Source organism: Homalodisca vitripennis, chromosome 5, assembly GCF_021130785.1.
Source record: "Homalodisca vitripennis isolate AUS2020 chromosome 5, UT_GWSS_2.1, whole genome shotgun sequence".
NCBI classification, from domain to species: domain Eukaryota; kingdom Metazoa; phylum Arthropoda; class Insecta; order Hemiptera; family Cicadellidae; genus Homalodisca; species Homalodisca vitripennis.
Genome location: NC_060211.1, coordinates 108029483 through 108052803, shown reverse-complemented (window position 1 = coordinate 108052803; position 23321 = coordinate 108029483). Strand labels below are relative to the sequence as shown.

The following is a 23321-nucleotide window of genomic DNA, read 5'->3' as shown; positions in this document are numbered from 1 at the left end:
TCTAAAGTTTTAAATTCCAAGTTTGTTGCAGAGTATGGTGTAGTAACTTTCATTACAGATATTTTTTCCCTCCAATTAACATATAGAGTATTATTATTATTTATATTTATTGGTCTGAAAACATGGTATCAAATGTTTTTAGGCCAATATTAGTGTTAAATTACAAATTTACCTACAAAATTCAAATAAATAGATTGTTGGTTACATTGATGATTACATTGAAAATTATATCATCAGCTGGTCTTATCCACTATCAACATTACATTTTTGTTAGGTCCGCAAAAGGCTAAATAAAGTAGTAAGAATGCATTTAGAAGTGATAATTATTGAAGTACATATTTTAAATATTTGGAACATTGTGGAAATAAAATAAATTTAATTTCTTAAGAAGCCTGCGTTTATGTTGCTAAGATTGCTTGGCTGTTGTGTTGACAGACAATAACGTCCGTCCGATATAGAGCAATCAAATTAAATTATTGCTGAAAAGTCCTAAAGCTCTGTTTTTTAAACTTTGCTGGAATTGCTTTAGTAATTTTGTTTAATAAGTTGACATATGAAGTTATTTATAGACTTTTGTTCCCATACAGCCAGACTATAAAGAAGCAGGAGTGTACCTCGCCAGGTACCAACATTGCCTGTCTCGGGCTGTCAGTCTACTTCGCAACTTTGTGACGAGCGTGTTGACACAGGCCACTCAGCAGACAGCTAGCTACCCCAGTAGTGATGCCAGCCACTATGCTCGTTTTCAAGCGTCCGCCCTAAAACTCAAACCTATTCTTCAGTTGGTTGAAAACCGCAGTTCAAAGTTTCCTGAGTAAGTTTTAAAAATAACTAAAAAATTGTTGATCGCTGTGACACGTTATTGTATATTTAGCTTTCTTATTTCTTTTAACAGTATAATATAGTGCCAATCATCCATGCTCTGTACTCAGTAATTAGGAAGAGGAAAATGGGGGCAAAGGATGTGCTCTTTGTAATAATTATTTTTTCATGATAGATTGGTTCATATGACTGTGACAATCCTAATATTTATAGCCTCTAAGTATCTTGTTTTCATTATGAAACAACATTGTCTCCTAAATTCTATTACAATACTTACTTCAACTAAGACTCTGGTATCAACCTTCACGTTTTTCAATTTTTCTCAATTCCAAATTCAAACAAGCTGGGCGCTTAAAATTTGTCAATTGATTAGTTTGATACACTTCAAATTGTGTATAAAAACTAAACAAATCATTTAAATACAGACTATTAGTTTTTGCCCTTTGAAATGATGGGCCATGTTGAATAAAAAAATTTACTTTATAGGATGTTGATTAATTTTGTTTTTCATTTTCTTCCTGATTACATGTTGTCTTTAGATTTAACCAGAATTTTCAATTAGCAAATCTCTTCTGTATCGCCAGTTAGAACTTGGCTGTTTTAAATGTTAATATATAAATCCAATAGGTTTATTTACTGGCCAGGTCATGCATTTGTGGGAAAAATTCAGTTTAATGGGTTTAGAGTTTAGTATACAAAAATATTTCAAATTCAAAAAATTGTAAATATATTATTAATATAGTATCTGTAGAGTTTAGCGTAGAGTCTGAAATCTGACACTGATACGAAGTGACCTCTGGAATCTACATTTGAAGATCCATCAAAAGTTAGAGACGAAAACGTTCAAAATTAACTCTGCATCGTTTCGACATCAGAAACACCCAGACTACAAAGGAGCTCAGTATGGTTACTCAGCAGCTATCCAGTGTAATCTAGATGAAATGGAGCTATACTCAATATTGACATGAATCAACCCTTCCCACCATAGCTATGTTAAGTGTAGAATACTCAGTTGCTCTGTTGTGCTTTGGAAATGTGTCTTAAACATTGTAATGCACTCAATTGTGCACCTGATGACACAATGAGAATATATCTTCATCAAGATTACACTAGATCAATAAAAGATTATGCACTTGTAGCACCTGCTGAATGGACCATATAAGTCATCAGAGGAAATAAATGACAAACATTGCTTTACAACAATATTCTCTGGTGGTGTTTATTTTGTTTATTGAATAAGCTTTATGGTAATGTTGGTTTGGAAGTATAAATTGTCAGGTCACACGTTTTATTTGTAGTTTATATGTAGTTGTCAATAAAGATATTATGATTAATTAAATGAATGGAGAATAGACGAGAGTTGAAAATTTGTATACAAAAATATAATCAAGTGATATCCAAATTTTATATTATTAAAAGTAATTTCTCATTTTTTTAAGATAATCTTTTAAACTGGGTATTAAGCCCATTGGACCAGTATCAACCATCTACTAGTACAACCGCACAGAGTAACAATTAATCTCCTCCATAATCTGGGTATATATGAGTTAAATTAAACTGTGCATGACTATTTTTGTATACTCAGATATCAATCAAATAACTAAATCATTTGGTCATTATACTTGAAACGGTACTCAATGATACTCATTGTCACATTGAAAACACTTTGCTGTAAAGCTCAATGTTAGGAGAAATGTTATCCTCCAGTTTATCCAAGCTTTCTAAAAGAAGCAATACGTTAAATAAAAAAAAACCTCTTTAGAATACTGATAAAAGAATTTCCTAGGATTAACAATAATTGTTTAATTCATGAGTAATTCCATTAAAATCATCTACTTCTTAAAATGGACGATCCAAAGATGATAAAGCCAATTTATCTTTGAATATACTATATGGCAGGGCATTCCATAGTTTTGGCCCAAGAAAAAATAATCTTGAATGATCTTGATGTTAGTGAATATTGTTTAGGAGTCAGTATTTTGGCTACAAATCAAATCAAATCAAATCAAAATTTCTTTATTCATTGGCACAACATTGTACACTGAATGGTGTCATCAATAGCATTGTACATCTAAAGTATTATTATTAACTATATAATTTGACATGTTCTGTATTTAAAATTCGTTAAAACTATAAAGAGCCTTGTCAATGAGAAAATATTTTAATTTTGATTTGAAAGTTGATAAAACATTTTCTGACTTTAAATATTGAGGTAATTTATTATAAAATATTGTGCCCATATATTGAGGTTTTTTGTGGAAAAATTCTAAATGATGTGTGGGAATGGCAAGGTCATTTTGATGCCTGGTATTGTATTGGTGAAGTGTACCAAGCTGTGGCAAATTGGAAAATCTGAGCTTTACCGATAATATTGTTTCATAAATATACATACCATACACGGTCATTATACCTAATGAAATAAAATGTTCTTTTGACGATGTGCCTGGTTTAAGTTTAAAAATTGATCTTACTGCTCTCTTTTGGATTTTTAAAATTGTTTCTAAATTTCTAACTGTTGTGGCACCATATATTGAAATCCCAAAGGAAATAACGGAATGAATATAAGAAAAATAGACTGTTCTTAGAGTTTTGACATCACAAAAATTTCTTAATCTATTTAAAGCATAAATGCCTGAAGCTGCCCTTGCAAGAACACTTTCAATGTGAAATATTGTTGCACTCCTCGTGTTATGTCGGTGGATGTTTTGATACCTTAAGTTTTTTTGACATCACCATAGCAACAGTTTATATATAATTATACAAGGGACTGTCATGGTAGGATGTTCTTCAAATTTTTGTTTATATTAATTTTAAAACCAATACCAGAGATACAAAATTCTGCTTTTTTTGTACTAATCCAATTTTATCAATGTTCTTTTGAAATTTATTTCCCCATATTTCAGTACCATACTTTGAAGCAAAAAGTCTTTCATGTTTGGATGAAAAATGCAGTGGTTGTATGTTGGAAACCTTTTTGTTATATATTCGGCTCTCTAGATTCGGTGCTGTGAGGTCATAGTGTACTAACTCAAACATGTCTGACATTTTGTGGAATAGTAAAGCCTCTTGTTGCATGTTAGGTTAGAATGTGAACACATGTCAGTGTCGTATTCCAGCATTTGCTTGATGAGTGTAAATTATTGGTATTTGAACAAATTTCAACCAGATACATGTGCAATAGGTATGAGAATTTGCTGAGTGACTGTCAGCAACTGTATCTGGCCCAGAGGGAGAGTCTAATCAGCGAGAGTGTGCTTACAACAGTACGAGGGCTGGCAGCCAATATGTCTGGAGACCACTGCTCCCTCACACGTTCAGCATGTGCCTTCTTGATCCATGTGTCACAGGACGAGCTGCGGTTGTATCACCAGTTCTTCTCCTTCCCGTCGCCACTCTTCACGTAAGTTCATACAGCTACTAAAACAACTTAAGAACTTTAAGGTTAATATCTAGTTTTTATTAAAATGTGCTAAAAGATGATTAATACACATTTAATCATTTTTTAATTACATAACTGGGTTGCCTTAGGAACTAGTAGAATAAATAAATTATCCTAGTTGGGAGTCATTATTTTTGTATGTTCAATTTTACTATTTTATTTTGGTTTTAACTAGTATAAATAAATAAAAAATACCATTATTTAAGTGTTTTTCAGAATCGCTTGCGTCATAAATTTCTATAGTTAAAAGTAACATTAAAACTAACTTAGCTTAAACTAATAATTAAATTAAAACTATAAACGATTTAAACAGCTAAATAATTTTAAAACTATTTCAATGTCATCAATAAGGTACGGAAGATCATTATAAAGGGTAGGCTAAAATTAAGAAAAGCTTTTCCAGCCATTCTCTAGCCTAATTCTGGAAAAGTGTAGCTTTCCACGCTGATGGACGCATCATTCAGCACCCTACACCCGGGAACGAAGTTTCTCACTCAGGTACTGCGACTCCTTTAGAGACAAGACTTTGTGGAATATGCAATACGTCAGCATCCTGCAGAAGACTTCCAGGTGGACAGCCTCACGATAGGGGGACACGTGGTCAAAATGTGTGAGACAGTAAACGAACCTCTCTGCAGTGTTTTGCCAATTTTGAATCCTTCCCTTGTCCTCCCTTGAGAGGCTATTTCCATATGCTGGATAACAGTAGTAAAATACTGACAAAATGACTGACTGCATGAGCTTAACTTTTGCGGATTCTTTTAACAGGTTTCTAAACCTCAATGCCCAGTGTTTTGATCTTGTCACAAACCAACAGGGCCCGGCCTTCAAACATCACCTGCATCCCATGCTGGTTGAAGAACTGTATATCTTGTTGTTAAGCTATATTATGCAGAACCAAACTGAAAAAAGGGAACTGAAGCATACTACGTATTGGAAAGTATTTTTATAATGGCCTTTTTCTCTCAAAATTAGGCTCTATCATATTGCCTACAGAATTGATGAGTATCAGTTTCTATATAATTACTTTAGGTTTTAAATTAATATGTTGATTAAATATGCATATTTGTTACTTTGCACATATTGCACAGAATTCAATTATTCAACTGCGTTATTCCCTGCGTTGGTGGTTGGGAGCATCACGCTATGTTTTGTTATTCTCATTCTATTATACAGGGTGTCCAAAAAGTCCCGGGTCGGTTAAATATTTTTCAAAATATTTAAAATAGAGCTACAAAACCTTACACAAAGTTACTGGACATAAAAATCTATTTTATCCCATATTCAGTGATCCGCTACTTCCTCAGGGGGGCGGCCCGCTAGGAGTCAGAAGAAAATCTTAAATGTAAGCATAGGTTGATATGCATATCAAATAAAAGGTCTTTATTAGTAGAGTACAGAGCCGCAAACCCGACCTCAAACGGATAATCGAGTCAAAAATGACAGCCGTTCAAAGATGGTTTGAGTTTGCAACTTTGGTTAATGTAAAAAATAAACTGATGAGCTTTTTAATTTTAACTTTACCAACCCAAAACTCCGATTCCTCTCAGAAATAACGAAACTTATTATTCTACAACAACAATTAATTGTAAACAGTTTTGGGTTTTAGTTATTTTCATTACATTAATATAAATAGATAACCCTATAAGTGGAGTTAATAACATAATAACTTTTTATAATGATCAGTTTTAACTTAGATAGAAATAATGCAAGATACACAGGACACCCACACTTGTTCTAGATACCATGCACCTCATACAAGGAGCTTTCAATATTAATTATTAAAATTTCTTTCAAAATCAAATGGCATCATAACAAACAATCTAAAATTAAACATATACAGTTGAGCATAAAAAATCCGAACTAATTGAGACTGTGGTGGTTCAGATTCTGATTAGTTTGGATTTTTGAACATAACCTAGAAATTCCTAGTTACATTAAAAATGGTAGGATAAATATAAACACTTTATGTATTATTTAATGAATGTTTCCAAAGAATATTACGCACTATGAGACACAACACACAACTATGACAACACTATTCAAAAAGTGAAGCAACTGAATTGACTGATGACACTGACATAACGATACCAATGGGGTTAAAAATAGACGCCCACTAAGAATAGAGGGAGTGGATGGTTCAAAAATAAACTCTCCTAAGGTCATTATCCTCTCATGGCACCATGAAAAATACAGTTCACATGTTTAAAGTGGGCGTTTGGATTTTTACGTTTAGGATTTTTTACTTTTGGTTTATTGACGCTCTACTGTACATAGAATGGCTGTACCAAAACTTTGTTTCACTTAACACAAAGTAGAAATAACTGAATATGGTCCTCTAGATTGGGTCAGTGCACTTACTGAAGCATTTAATACTTTTAGGATGACGAAAAGTTTTGGTATTATTTAGATACACATATTTTTGAAGTGAGCAAATTTCATAATGGACATACCAAAGAAGACAATGGTGAAAATGGAGAAATGTAATTTTATAAATAAATCATGGGTGATTGCTATGTATTGTAAATACAACATTTGTTATCTAATTATACAGAATTAAATTGTCTATAACATGGTCATATTTATTAGTAGGCTAATGTTTTCAGCAGAACAGTTTAAAATTCATACATTTATTTCTTAAGTTTACCATCGGTTTACTATAAGAACAAAAAATATTTTTAGTGTCAGAACTAACACTATTCTATTCCTTACATTATTTAGTAAAGGTTTTGTAACAAAATTCTAACTGTGATTTGACACTACAATTGGCGCACATTGTCAGTTTTACTAAAAATAGACAGATGTTATGTTGTACTGCCAACTTTAAAATAGTTTTGTGAGGGTAACAAGGATATGCCTGTATAGTAAATTATTTTCATTCCTCATATTTTCATTATTATGTAAGTATTACACAAAAGTCAGCAGGCAGGCAATCTTGTCTTTTCCTGTAAATTACTTGTGGGCTGATAACTGCCGCTCATTCTAAAAGAGTGATATAGTAAACTGCTAAATAATGCTAAAAAAAAAAAAAACATAAAGAAATATGAGCAATATCTTTAAATAATTTTAGGACTAGCTTTAAAATTTACTAGTCATAATTTCATAATATTATATGCCCTTATTTTTTATTATACTGAAGAACTGCACATTGTGAATCATATGTTTATAAGTGTTTAAAACAAATTCAGTATATTTTTTTTACTTATTATTTTATAATTTTTACAATACCAAAATATTTAGGGTAAAATTATTATCCTTTTCTTCCTAATCTATAAAATATTTTATATTACCTATATTATAACATTTTTATAAATATATTATATTTTAAATTTAACCAAACCAAATTACATTTATTGACAATTCTTTTTATTTTCTACTTCCGAACAGAAATACTATTAAATACACTTAAAATTTTGTAACAATCATTATATAACAGTGTTTTTTTTTTTTCAACATTACCACCAATTTTAAAGTTAATAATGTATAAACAAGTAAATAATATTAATTCATTAACACAGCTGATAATAAACCTAATTTTTCCAATTTAACATTTGGGAAGTCAACGTCAAACGATAATTACTGAATCTAATGGTATAATAAATATGTGTATAATGCTATCTTTTGAATTTTGGCCCATTGTAAAGGAGTAAAAATGTAGCAGGAATAGTCTGGACTTTTTTTAGTCCCGTCACTACCACGTAATCCTACAAGAGTTACTTTAATTTTTTTTAGTTGTGTTGGTATAGTTTTTGTAAATGTATTATAATTAAAACATTAATATGCCATTTTGGTATTGTTTCAGATCATATTTAGAAGGCTTGTGCATCAGTTTGTACGATACATTGCGACCACTTGTGATTCACATGAAACATCTGGAAACTTTGGCTGAACAATGCTCGATACTTCGCCATGAGATGATACAAGAGCAAGTTCAAAACAACCGTATGTGTAACAATGTTTCATTTCCCTTTATACATGTAGGTGTAATGACGTTATCAACTTATAATTCGTACAGCAATGATGACAAAGGTTCCCTTATGAGTTTGATGCAGTCAATGTGTAAAGCATAATGAAACAAGATATCCTTCTCTTTTCTGTTCAAATCAAATCAAACAGTTCTTTATTAACATTTTCTTGGAGAAAAGTAATAGAGTCAGATTATTTACATACATCAGCAAATATAAAAGCATTGGTTATGGATGTTCTGTTGTTGCGTTATTCCTCCAGTCAAGGAACTCCTTCACAGAATAGATTGATTGTTGCAGCAGCCAATTTTTTGTAGCAGTCTTCAGGTTTCTTACGGGTAGGGTCTTCAAATGGTCAGGAAGCATGTTGAACAACATAGTGCCTTTGTATGAGGGCTTTTTTTCGTAAAGGCTGAGGTGATGAGAGTCCAGAAGAAAGTTGTGTCTGTTTCTGGTGTTGGTTTGCCAGTCTTGTTTGGTTAGATGTGACAGCGTGCATGATGGTCTCGAGAATATACAGTGCCACTACAGTCAGGATTTTTGCTCCTTAAAAGCTTCTTTGCAACTCTCACGACAGTTCAGACCTGTGAGGGCTCTGATCGCTCTCTTTTGTACAACCAGCACTCTATGTAAGTTCTGGGCTGTTGTTCCACCCCAGGCCACCAAGCCATACCTCAAGTGCGACTCAAACAAGGCAAAGTATGCGATCTTTGCTGTTTGAGAGTCATCTATTTGGTTCATTCTTCTAATGACGTATACACTGCTGCTCAGTTTTTTAATAAGATGGTCTACGTGGGGTGTCCATGAGAGAGTGCTGTCGATGGTTATGCCAAGATATTTGGTTGAGTCAGCAATGGATAGCTGTGGAAGAGGGTCATAGTTGTTTCTGGATGCAGTGAAAATTAATTGCTGTGTTTTCCTTTCATTCAAAGCTAAATCATTCCTGCCACAGTATTGCTTTGTCATTTCAAAGGCAATGAAACTGAGAATGTCAAGTTGGTCTTTATTTCTGTTGGCAAGAATGAGGGCCGTGTCATCTGCGTAGGAGACTGTTTGGCAGAAGTTGTGCAGGAAGTCAGGGAGGTCATTTGTTAACAGTATGAAGAGGATCGGTCCAAGCACCGACCCCTGGGGTACACCTCTTTTCATTTCCAATGGTTTAGATTTAACTTTGATGATCGAGTTTTTACTCTTGCAGGTTAATTCAACCATCTGTTTACGGTTAGTTAAGTAAGTGTTAAACCATTTTGCCTCTTTGCCTGTTACGCCAAGGGTGTGTAGTTTTTCCAATATCAGACTGTGGCCTAAGCAGTCGAAGGCCTTGCTTAGGTCCAATAATATAGTGGTGGCTATGGATCCGTTTTCAAGGTGGTCTATCACAGTTTCCACGAGTTGTACAATGGCTGAGGTGGTTGATCTGCCTGGGAGAAATCCATGCTGTCTTGGAGTCAGGAGATTGTTACCTTTAAGATGATTGCTACCTTAAAAAGTAGTCTTGTTAATACGACTTTTTCCAAGATTTTAGAGAGAGTAGGTACCAGTGAGATGGGCCTGTAGCTGCTGATGTCTGTAATTTCTCCATTTTTATATTTTGGATACACCTTTGATGTTTTGAGACCTGATGGGAATGTTCCTTCTTCGAAGGATTTGTTTATAATGTCTACTATTGGTTCAATAAGTTCAGCTTTGCAAGACTTGATGAGTTTGGCTGAGACTTCATCCTCACCTGCTGAAGTTTTAGGCTTGAAAGAGTCTATGATGGCACTGACTTCTCTTGGGTCAGTTTTGGTGAGTTTTAGTTTTGCAAGTACTGTCTCGGGTTGGTTTACAGGAACTATTTTAAGTGGGTCGGTTATTTTTTCATTGTGGATTGTAAGAGTTTCTATAGTGTTGTGAATATTTTTCCTCTTCCGTTCCTGATTAATGATTGCCCACAGTGCTTTTGATTTGTTATCCGCGTCTGCAATGAAAGCGGAGTTTTGTTGTCTCCGGAGTGTCTTTAACTTAAGATCATAGGCTTTTTTCTTAGTTGCTGTGTCTTGTTTGTGAGCTGGAAGGCCTGTGAGTATTTGTTTGCTTAGAGCAGCCAAGTAAGCCTTCTTAAGCTCCTCACTCTCGGCGTCCAGCCAGGGCTTCGTTGAACGTCTTCTCTGTCTACCTGCTGAGTATGGACAAGCTGTGTTAATGGCTTGCTGAAGGATATTCTGGAAAATGTGATAAGAGTCGTCAACATTTGCTTTTTGTATTACTTTGGTCCAGTCTTGATCTGCTAGTAGCATTTTTAATTTGTCTAGAGTTCTAGAGTTGATACGACGTTGTTTAGATGGAGGAATTACATTGCATTTCATTGTCATGTCAATAGTACAGACTTGAGCTGTATGATCTGACAGACCTGTAGTCAAAACTTTAAAGTCAACTTCATTTTCACTTAGGTTAGTGCAGATGATGTCAATGGAAGTCCGGCTGGTCGGTGTCATTCTTGTAGCTGGTAGATTCAGTCTTACTATATCATAAGCGAGCAATGCCTCTTCTAGTTTCTTTTTTTGCTCATCGTCTCTGAGGCTGTCAACGTTAATATCACCCATGATGATGATTGCCTGGTTCGATGTTAGTGCCTCGTCTAGTTCAGCTGTCAGAATTTCAATAGCATCATCAAGCTTGCTGCTTGGTGGTCTATACACACCCAGGATTAGAAGACAGCTTCTATTGGTTATCAGTTTGTAGTGGCTTACTTCACAAATAAGTTCTGTAATCTGGTCAGAGGTTTTTACCAGAGAGAACTGATCTTCCAGCTCTTGTTTGACATATGCTATCACCCCGCCTTTTCTGTGTTTTTCTCTGGTGAAGCCTCCCAGAGTAGCATATCCTGGTATCCTACAGCAATTAACATTTTCCTTGTTTAGGCCATGTTCTGTGAGAACCAGTAGGTCGGTGTCTGTGCTGTACAGAAAGTGGGTAAGTCTGTCAATTTTGTTTACAAGGCCATTGATGTTTTGGTGAGATACTTTAAGTTGCTTGTATGCCTGTACGTGAGATTGTTTGCTGGGAGACACGAGTTTACAAAGGTCCTGGATTTGAATGTTTGTTTGAGTTAGAGTTTGGACATCTTTCTTGGGTATAGGTCTAAAAAATGCTTATGTTGATGTACTTGGTCACCCCATTTTGGCTTTGGTGGAGAATGATCATTTGGGAAATGAACCTGTGCTTCTGTGATTATATAATTATTGTTGTGAGCAGGGGGGAGTGGAGATGTGGTTTGATTGGGTGGAAGAATGTGGAGGTCTTTTGAATTATTCAGTTCTTGAGGATGATTCAGTGTCACACAGGGGTCATTCAGATTTTGTACTGAGTTTCGGCCGGCTCCATTATTTGCCATGAGTGACTTTTCAGGTGAGTCTCCGATTATATGAGAATCTTTCAATTTCTGTACTTGCAGTGAGACATTAAGAAAATTCTGAGGTAACTGAGATTGTTTTTTGTGTAAGGTATTTGTTTGGTCTTTCTGGGATTGATTTGACATTTGAATTGAAGCATTTGTATAGCTTCTTTTTAGCAGGTACTATCTTATTCTCTAATTTGTTATTGTTGTATCTCTTCTTCATGATATCATGTTCAGGAGTTGTAGATTGATTGTTCACTTTGTTCTTCAATTCCATTATGGACTGTTCCATCAGCTCCTGCTTCTTTTTCATGAGAGCTATATCCAACAAGAGAGTAGAGTTGGTGAGGGGTATGCCAGTCGTTTGGGTTTCCATATCCATTAAAGATTTTAAGTCCTGAGTACAGCAGGGCTCTGGTGCTCTTTTTAGTTTGAGAATTATTTTTTCCTGTTCATTTATTTTGTGTATGTAGTTCTTGAGCAGTTCAGATTGTTTTAGATCATGATCCTCAAAGATAGCTTGCAGATCAGCTTTATCTGTCCTGCATTTTTCCAGTTGCTTTTCCAGGTCCTGTATTTTGTTGAGGAGAGATTCAATTTTTTGAGCATGTTCCAGTGTTGTGAGATCCTCTATTGTTGCCTCCAGGCCTAGTGCTTTAAATTCATGTACCGATATCTGGTTTTTCAAGGTTTGTATGGTGTGTTCTTTAGTTCCATGTTTTCCTGCAACAGAATAGTTCCAGCTTCGGCAGCTAACGTCAGGGAGATTTCCAAGTCTCGATCTTCTATCATCCCGTGATCAATAACTTTGGTTCTCACTTCTTCTAATTTTGTTTCTATTGGGGAGGACTTTAAGTTTTCTAAATTCCTGTGAGGATCAGAGTGTTTGCCATTAGAGCCATGGGGAGTAGTTGGATTTTTTGTTGGGCTCGGATCAATGTTTTTTTGGTCTGCCGGTGGAGATTGGCTTCCCTTGCATTTGAGGCACTGCCATTTTGTAATTTCAAGAGCAGTCCACTTTTTCAAGTTTTTCTCCAAGATGTTTTGGCAACCTGCGTGATACCACTTTTCACATAAGCCTGTGCATTGTATTCCTGAAAACCTGACTCCAGTTTCACAGTTTCCGCATGGATATTTTGAAGGCATATTGAGTTAGTTATCTAAAAAGATTGCTTCTTTGTAACTGGTAACAACAAAGGGGAAATGTTAAAAACCTTCACTGATTTGAGGTCACAGTGGTTGTGTTAATATGATACATGCGGGCATTTAGTATATTGTCAGATATCAGCACGCTGCAGTACAGCTGTGACTGTGGTCAGTGAAGTACAGCGTCAGCAGGTGGCGGTCACTGCTCCTGTCTGTGTGCAGGCAGTTAAGTTATGTGTTTAAACAAACAGTCACCAACAGTAATTATATTGTAGCAGTTATTATCTGTTATTTGGTTATTGTAGACACAGCAGGTTGTAGATAACGAACAACAATAAGAGATAACAGGGACAGCTGTTCAACTACCGAATTATACCCGGCTGGTTGCAACAGACGGGTGTTTTCCTTGTGCAGAGTTCTGTCATTCATACAATTCAGCACTTATACAAGTAACTACTCAATTCATCACATGCAAAGTACAATAAATTTCATTTGAAATAACAACTTCAGAAGTTTGTTATATAAACAAACCAGCCGACAGTCTCATGCCCAGCTGTCACTACAGCCGGTATTAGTTGATGTGATATTCAATTAGAACCAGTAGTAGGGGCACACAATGCTCAGATTGCCCAATATCAAAGAATGCTGCAGGTGTTCAAACACTGGTGCTCCAGCTTATCTTATCTGCTGGTCAAAGGTCAGCTCTCAGCAACAATATATCCTTATCTGAGAGCCTGTCCTATCAAACTGGTTAGAGACACTCACTTATATTCAAATTTGACTAATAAATTGAATTTTATCTCTTATTGGGAGTCAAACCTGTTTGGTTATAGTTCATGAAGTCTTCACAACAAGAAACTGCTAATTTAGGTACCAATTATTATAGTAAAAACTCACTAAGAACTGCATAAAACTGCACAGAACTGAAGAGCTGACTTGCACGTGGACCTGCTTCTTATCTCCAGTATCTAACTTTGCTGTGTGACTTATGTTATACTGCCTCATACGTTACACACCAATAGCAACAGATGACAGGTTGTGCAAGTAATTTATTTGTTATAATTAGCATGTTAGTAAACAAAAACGTCCTACAGAATAATTTTTTTTGTCCTTATTGTGTTACTCTGGCTATAATACGAGGCACATTTTTTAATTAAGTACCGTTTTGAAATACCGTTGGTATTGTGCTGTGGTTGGTGTCCTGCTTTAGTGCACTGTGTACCTACAACTGTTAGCAAGTCACATTTACTATTATAGAAAAATTAGATTGTTATACCAAATGTTAATATACAAAATTTTTTTGTTTTTATTATGATGACCTTAAATATTCTCGAACTCATAAGATTTAAGTAGATACTGGTGGAAATTAAAAACTGCACCTTTTTAGAAATATTCAGGTTTATTAAATCAATCCAAAATTTCAATTATTAAACCTTGTATTCCACCAATGAAATGTTTTGCACAATAGTTTAAAATTACTACTTCCTTAGGCAAGGCACTTTCGATTTAACATGGACTCACTGTCCTCCAAATACGTGTGTATAAAATATAAAATAAATAATAATCTTGAATAAATTTGTATGAAATAAAATAAATAGGCTTCTTCTCAAAACTAATAAAATAAAAATTATAAACTTCTTTAAAATAAAATTCTCAAACAAATCTAAACAGTTCTCAACAGGAATTTTTCACAAGTTCCTACAGGATATGGTGCAGCACCTGCAGCTCTTAATTTTTAACTAGAATCCCTATAATTTCAATTAAATTTTTTACGTTTGACTTTAAATAAATAACTCCTTTACAATTTAGATATATATTAGTCCACACTCAACAGAATTTGATCGTTAATTTCAAATTTCAATTCCAATTTCAAATTAATTCACTTCTTAAATTTTCAAATTTCAAATTTAGAAAAATTTAATAATTCAGTCAAAAGTACTTAGCTCTTTGGTCGTGAAGGTCTTGGAGTTCGGTATTAAAAATAATCTATACCAACGGATCCTACGCCGACACTACCTTTTACTCGCACTAAAGACTTTACTCTATCGCTTCTCAACTCGGAATGGAAGCAGAGCGTGGTTTCTTGGCCTGCACCGACTACGCTCCTGTTCCTGCAGGCCTGTTTGAATCACTCTCAACGCAGGTTCACCGCCTAACAAAAGATTGAGTCCACTGTAGACTATTGTTTAGCATTCACTGCCATCAAGTCAGGTCTAGACCAGATTCCAAGCGCGTTGTGCCTGCCGCTGGATTACAATATAAATTTACTTTTTTATTCCTATCCATTTACAATTCTAAAATAAAATTTTATTTATTAAATTTTTATTTTTATTTAAAGTATACCATGTAATTGGTATACCACACCCCCCCTTAAAGCGCTTGGTATCTGCCAAGTTTAATACTTAAATCTAAGAAATTTATCTCACATCCTTTAGAAATTGTATTTCCACCTAGCCTTAACATGCATCATAAAATCTACAAAAACCCTTTTTTTTTTATTTATACTATTTGTTTTAATTTATTTTTGATAATATTTGTAAGAAGTGGCAGCATACAAAGTTGTCAAGTTATTTTAACCCAGCGTTAATTATTATAAATTCTTTTTAAAAGAGTCCATACATTATTAGATTGTTTTTGAAAACTTAAACAATTAAGTTCCCCAATAGAAACCTCGACCTAAACTACGGCAAGTATTAAGAGTCCAATTGCCACCTACCTTTTTACAATTCTAAGTCCTACCATAAAGATAGTCCATCCAGATAATCCTTCACAATGGGTCGAACGAGGAAGACGGTGATTGTTGTTGTGGGATGTTTTATAGCAGGTCCGGTCTGTTATCAGTTGGGTCGTCCCTGGAACCTTTGCCCTGCACGGCTGTGTGTGTTGGCTCGCCCATTCACTGGTTGATGCAGCTTCATATAGAATTAAAACATATCCCCAGACGGGGGGTGTCAGTTCTTATTTTATTATTTTTACCTATACCATTCTTTATCATAGAAATAACAGTCTTTTTTTCTTCTGTTCCCCTCTTCCTTGGCATAAATTTTATCAAACTAAAAACAAGTTTAAATTAATATTCCAACATTCGTGTTAATTATTAATTTACATACAAACATAAATAACACATGTTAATAAGATTAATTACGGACCATGAGTTTCGGATTTGTGCATTATTCAGAAAAATAAATACTGAATTGGTTTAATACACTCCTCCTCTCCCAAACCATGTAGTTATCGCAACTGTGTACTTCACCTGTGCCCTTTTTATCTAAATCATAAACTTTTTATTCCTCTTGAGGTTTTCTTCAAGTTTAAAATACATTTTTACAAGATTTACAATTCCAATTAATATTTTACAATTTAACAGGGCTGTAGAATTTCCTCAATTGTTCACTATATTTTAATTTAATCTTCCTTGTCACTGAAATTTCTCAAATCAAACATACATACATACAGCGTACATCCAATATAGTTTTTTCTTCATTCTTACAACTAATTTAATTCGTCATAAATTTTTAATCAGTTCCTTTTTTAAAAAATTTTTTGTAATTCAATTATTTATCCCTCGGTAATTATTTTGTTTTGTTATATTTAAATATACATTCTTCTTTTCCCCCAGTGGGTTTCACATCCTGCAAGTGTATTCTACGGAACTCATTCAATTCTTTTAAATTTTGAACCACATATGAGTTGGAGCTAATAATTGAAATTTATTCTGAATGGTCCTTCATATTTCAGATCTAGCTTATATCGCTGATTTGGTAATTCTACAATAGACTACATCATACATTTTTAATTGCCTGTGATTTCGGTTGTATCGGTTTCTTCTCGAATTCAGCTCATTTTGTCTTTTTTAAATTTTGAATAGCTTCAACCATCTTTGCATTCTTATCTTTGCTCCATTTTTCATCACAAATATCTTTAATTTGCCATTTTAGTGACAAACCATCATTTGCTTTGAAACTGAACATCAATTCAAATGCAGACGACTTTATGCTTTCATTGTGACAAGTATTTAGGGCCATTTGCACATGGTACAAAATCCTTGTCCCAATTCTTTTTACAGTCATGATAATAAGCTGTCAGAATTTGATTTAAATTTCGAATTTGCCTTTCACTTTTATTTCCTTGAGGAGTATAAGGTATTATGGTCCTTTGTTTTATGCCCAAATTAAACAAATTTTTTTTGAACTCCTCGCTGACAAAATATGTTCCATTATCCGTCAACGAATTCTTCAGGCAAAGAAAAATTTTTGAAAAATATTATTTTCTAATGCATTAATTACATTACCTGAGGTGCATTTCCTGAGTGGCATTATCCAATTATATTTGGTGAAGTCATCTACTGCTATCAGGATGTATTGCATTCGATTGGAAGATGCAGGTAATGGCCCATAAATATCCATATATAACTTCTGCATTGGACGACTGCTCAGATTGCTGTTCAAAGGTCCTTGGTCCCTCCAGTTGCTACTTTTGCTTTCAAACACACTTCACAACATTTTACATTATTTTTCACATAATCATTTAGTTTAGGGTGATAAAAACCTTTCATTTATTTTTCTGTTGTGTTTTTTAAAATGCCGAAGTGACAGCCAGACAATGAGTTTGTGATAATACTCGTATACGACCTTGAATAAGTGCTCAGGTAAATAGATCCTTTTAGAATTGTTTTTATTGTTCACATAAAATAACACCCCTTTTTCCACACTGTAAAACATCACTATTGGTATAGTTTCAATACACCCTCCATAATTTTAGTTATATTTACATCCTGCTTCTGATGCGTTTTTAAGTCCATAAAGCTAAAAGGCATCGTACTTATACTATTTATAGACACTGTTTCCTCTCTTATTACTAAGTCCTTATTTATTTTACAGTTTCATTGTTCATTTTTATAGAGTTATCATTCATCTTGTCCTTATTCACTAATTTTTCTAGTTCATGTAACACATTGTGGTCAACTTCACTATCTTGAAATAATCTAGATAAATAGTCCGCTACTGGGTTCTGATTACCTTTAACATGCGTAATTTTAAATGGTAGAGACAATATAACCTCCACCCAGCGCCCTAATTTTCCTAACTTACGAAAGTGGGACAATACCCAAGCCAATGCTGAGTTGTCGGTCACTAAGTTGAATGGTCTCATTTCTAGGAAATTACGGAATTTATTTATTGAACAGGACAACTGCCAAAGCTTCCTTTTGATAGGGAGTAAGTTTCACCTCACTTTCGTTAAATTTTCTCGAATAATAGGCCACCGGTTTTTAAATGTCCATTGTCCGCTTCCTGTAATAAACAGGAACCGAGGGCCTTATCACTCGCGTCGCATTGGACTGTGAACTCCTTGTTGAAGTCAGGGATGGCTAACACGGGGGGGACGGGTAACCGCTCGTTTCAGTTTATCGAACGATTCCTGACATTTTGGTCCCACACAAATTTGGACGACTTCTTCCTCATTTCATTGAGTGGATGAGCTATTTCCGCATACTGTAATTTGGAATAAATTTAGAGAAATAACTAGTCATCCCTATGAATCTCGCAATACTTTTCTTGTCCCGGGGGCCTCGGAGATTCTAATAACGTCCGTTGTACGGTCAGGGTCCATTCTTATAGTGTCTTTGGAAACCAATGTCCCAGAAATTTAATTTCATTATAACAAAATTTTACTTTCTCCGGATTCACAGTAAGATTATTTTTCTTTAAACACTCTAACACTTGTTTCAAATGCATATAATGTTCCTCCAATGTCTTCGAATACACAATAATATCGTCCAAAAAGGCGAGAGTGCAAGTAAATCTCAATTCTCCTAAGATTTTATTCATATATGACGACAATACCCCACTTCCAATTAATAATCCAAAAGGAATTCGTTTAAAGCTGTAACTTCCGAAAGGTACCGAGAACGTAGTTAACTCCTGGCTTTCCTTCGCTAAACTTATTTGATAAAAACTTTTGGTTAAGTCTATTACTGAGTAATAATTGTTTCCCTTCAAATGGTAATATAGTTCGTGCATGTCGCCTATAGGATAACTCACTCCTTCCAACTTCTTGTTTAACTCCTTTGTAATTAACTACTAATCTTTCCGATTTTCCATCTTCCTTACCTACTAAAAAGGCTGGACTCGAGTACTGACTCACACTTGGTTGAATAATGTCCTGTTCCAATAATTCGTCAATAATTTTTTTTATTTTTAATTGTTTAGGTGGATTCAATGGATATGGTCTAAGTTTTACGGGTTCATGATCTTTAACTTTTAATTTATACTCATAAATCTAGAGTTTTACCAATTTTGTCGGTAAAATACCGTTGGAAATTCCTTTATAATTTTTATTATTTCATTACTGGCCTCTTCGCATCCTATTTTATAAGTGTGATTGGTGTTCATACACGCTACTGTAATATTTTGCACAAATTTTATACACTTTTCTATATTAAAGTCAAATCGACAACAATTATTTTTCAAGTCTATTAACAAACCAGAATGTTTTATAAAGTTCGCCTCCTAAAATTGCCTTTTGAGCTAAGTCCTTCACTATAACAAATTCCACTTTCCAGGTGAACATATCTATTTTTATTTTATATATTTACACTGCCGATTACGGACATTTTTTTATTTTCAGCACTCATACATGTCAGGTTAGATAACTGGTAACACTTTACAATCTTATTCTCTAATAATAGTTTATACAGTCTATCACTTATTTATATTTATACTACTACCAGTATCTAATAATACATTTTAATGATATATTCTTGCCAAAATCTATTTCTAAGCTGGGCAATGAACTGATATTTTCCGAATTTTTTCTTTTTGCCAAGTATGATTTTAATTTAGCAGATAATTCATGTGAATTTTTGTTGGACACAATTTTTAGGTAACCGGGAAAGTTCGCCCTTCCTTAACTCATTGTTTCGAAACTTTCCCTACTAACTAGTTTTTTGACTCCTGTACATTACGACCTACATTTTCGGGGTTTATAGCTGGAGTGTGGTTTACAATAGGTCTCCGCTGGTTTACAACAGGTTTCCTGTTTACCTCCCGGCACTGATAAGCATAATGACCAGGTCTATTACATTTTATAACAAGTTTATTGTTTCTTGCCTCGCCCTGATGCTGTTAACCGGTACATTATACTTCCTATTCACATTCAAATTATTCCCTGTTTTCCTCACGTTGTCAGCATAACCTACATTATTCGCCCTTATACACATCTCATCCAGTTCGGAATATGTGCTCGGATTTCCCATAAACACTAGTTTATTTCTGGTTTCAGGATTAATTCCCACCTTAATTAATTCCACAACATCCCTTTCATTTATGTTACAACAAAGTACTTCTACTGATTCCTTAATGTCTATAATGTAGTTGGATAAGCTTTCATTATATCTTTGGGAACGGTGCACCTTTTCAAATTTCAAAAGTTCACGCTGATGATATGGCACGAAATAATTCAATAATATTTCAAGCATTAATTTGACCGTGACATTGTCCTGTTTTATTTCTAATAGTTTCGACAAAAGAGCTCCCTGACTATGTGAAATCGCAATCTCCATAATATCCTCTTCCGTACATCTAGTTTCCTTTTTAAGTTTCAAGATTATTTTAAAGAATTCTAATAATTCTTGAACATTTAATCCATCGCAGATTTTTAACTCTTTCAAATAACGCTCAATGGGGTTCGGTAGTTTAGTTATTATAACTTAAATGTGGCCGTCCCGAAACAAAACACCTCATCTCTCATATTTAGACCAGACTTATCTTTCACTTCCGGTTTACTAGCCTCTTCCAGCTCACCTTCTATTTCCAGATTGGAAATCAGATATAACTTACGCACCAAGTTATCAGATGTTTCCTTGTCAATTTTTAGGTTTTTTATTTTTAACAACAACAATTCACTTAATATACTATTCCGGTTTTCAAACATGTTTAGCTATATCCTTTTCTTCGATTTTAAACAATTTTACTTAAGTTAGTTAGTCGGCGCTGCCAATGATTTATTTTTGTTTCACACCTAACTATGTCCAATGTTAGTCCCTGTTCAATGGATTCCTCCAGTCTACTTCCTAATACTTGGGTTTCTAACTTAATTTTATCCCATTCCTCCTTGAAAGCGACCTTTCCACTCAGGTTCAAATAATTACTATTTACATCAAGACTTATTAACTGCCGTAACTTTTTTCCTTAAATCTATCACTTTAAGACTAGGAGACACTTCCACACCTCTTAACCTAATTTCATAGTCCAATTCCTCCTTGGTTAACAAAGTCCACCTTAAGGTGCCATTTTAAAAGTTTAATATTAAACACTTTATAAATTTCCAGTATCCAAGCCACTTATTAATGAACAACCACTAAGTTCAATTTTATTAAGGTTCACCAGAATAAAGCAGAGTGGCGCACTTATTTGTATACCAAATGTTAATATACAAAATTTTTTTGTTTTTATTATGATGACCTTAAATATTCTCGAACTCATAAGATTTAAGTAGATACTGGTGGAAATTAAAACTGCACCTTTTTAGAAATATTCAGGTTTATTAAATCAATCCAAATTTCAATTATTAACCTTGTATTCCACCAATGAAATGTTTTGCACAATAGTTTAAAATTACTACTTCCTTAGGCAAGGCACTTTCGATTTAACATGGACTCACTGTCCTCCAAATACGTGTGTAATAAAATATAAAAATAAAATAATAATCTTGAATAAATTTGTATGAAATAAAATAAATAGGCTTCTTCTCAAAAACTAATAATAAAATAAAAATTATAAACTTCTTTAAAATAAAAATTCTCAAACAAATCTAAACAGTTCTCAACAGGAATTTTTCCACAAGTTTCCTACAGGATATGGTGCAGCACCTGCAGCTCTTAATTTTAACTAGAATCCCTATAATTTCAATTAAATTTTTACGTTTGACTTTAAATAAATAACTCCTTTACAATTTAGATATATATTAGTCCACACTCACAGAATTTGATCGTTAATTTCAAATTTCAATTCCAATTTCAAATTAATTCACTTCTTAAATTTTCAAATTTTCAAATTTTAGAAAAATTTAATAATTCAGTCAAAAGTACTTAGCTCTTTGGTGGTCGTGAAGGTCTTGGAGTTCGGTATTAAAAATAAATCTATACCAACGGATCCTACGCCCGACACTACTTTTAAACTCGCACTAAAGACTTTACTCTATCGCTTCTCAACTCGGAATGGAAGCAGAGCGTGGTTTCTTGGCCTGCCACCGACTACGCTCCTGTTCCTGCAGGCCTGTTTGAATCACTCTCAACGCAGGGTTCGCCGCCTAACAAAAGATTGAGTCCACTGTAGACTATTGGTTTAGCATTCACTGCCATCAAGTCAGGTCTAGACCAGATTCCAAGCGCGTTGTGCCTGCCGCTGGATTACAATATAAATTTACTTTTTTATTCCCTATCCATTTACAATTCTAAAATAAAATTTTATTTATTAAATTTTTATTTTTATTTAAAGTATACCATGTAATTGGTATAATTGTGTTTACATATGTTTATGCAAATATAAAATGCCTTCATCAATGGAGAGTCCTGCTAACTGTGAAGTACAAATTGTTGGTTATTTTCTTAGAGCTAAAGGAACGAAAATAGTTGAAATTCACCTTCAGTATTGTGAAGTGTTCAGACTAAACATTATGAGTGCAAAAACAATGGGTACGTGTTTTAAAAGAGATTGAAATAATGATTTGTTTTATTTCTCTCCATCATGATGAGAAATGGACTGTACGACCCTCATAGATCACTAATGATTAAGTGTTCACTATGAAATTTGTATTTAATGATTAAACTGTTATAAAACAAATATAGTTTACATGCCTTTCTACGTGCAGCAAAATGAACTAAAACTCTCATCACAAGATTTGGCTGGAAACAGTTTGATAACCCTCCATACAACACCAAACTAGTACCTATTGACTTTTATGTGCTTTTGTAACACTGAAGAAGCATCTTAAAGGCTAGCGTAGCTTTGACAATAATAGTGTCTAATCGATCATCTTGTGGTTGATTAAATCAGATGGCAAACTTCTATGATGATGAAATACAATAGGTTGTTTTTCAATATGATAACTGCCTTAATATTGATGGGGTTATGTAGAATAGTAGATAAAAGTGTGGGCTTTTATATAAAAATGAAATTGTTAGTCAAATTTAACTTTTTTATGTATCAAAACAGTATTTAGTTACAAAGAACATGTCTCATATAATTAAATGTACAGATAACTCAACATTCTGTTTCAATTCTAGACTTATTTACCAATTAAAACCTTCTTCATCCAAAAGTCTTATATTAAAAATGTTTGTTTACAAACTCAAAAGACAAACAGCAAAGACAAATGACGTCAATGTTGTGTGTGTTTTTCTATGAAGGAATTTTGACAGAAACTGAACTTAAATAGTAGAAAAGAATGAAACAGCTTAACAAGATTGATTCTACCAATATTCCTAAGAATTTATGTAAAAAAAGCTTGACTTCAAAATGTTACATCTAAAAGTATGGGTGTGTAAAGAGGGCAACTTGATTTTTTTGTA

The 23321-nt window shown here is 33.9% G+C and overlaps 1 protein-coding gene across 1 annotated transcript in view; it reads left to right on the top strand.

Annotated features, from left to right (window-relative positions):
* Positions 1 to 23321, top strand: part of LOC124363577 (conserved oligomeric Golgi complex subunit 3-like) — a 61384-nt gene that overhangs the window by 23486 nt on the left and 14577 nt on the right. The window contains exons 6-8 of the mRNA XM_046818833.1: positions 588 to 814; positions 4004 to 4222; positions 8064 to 8203. Coding sequence (XP_046674789.1) covers positions 588 to 814; positions 4004 to 4222; positions 8064 to 8203 — 586 coding nt within the window. The remainder of the gene's footprint in view (positions 1 to 587; positions 815 to 4003; positions 4223 to 8063; positions 8204 to 23321) is intronic.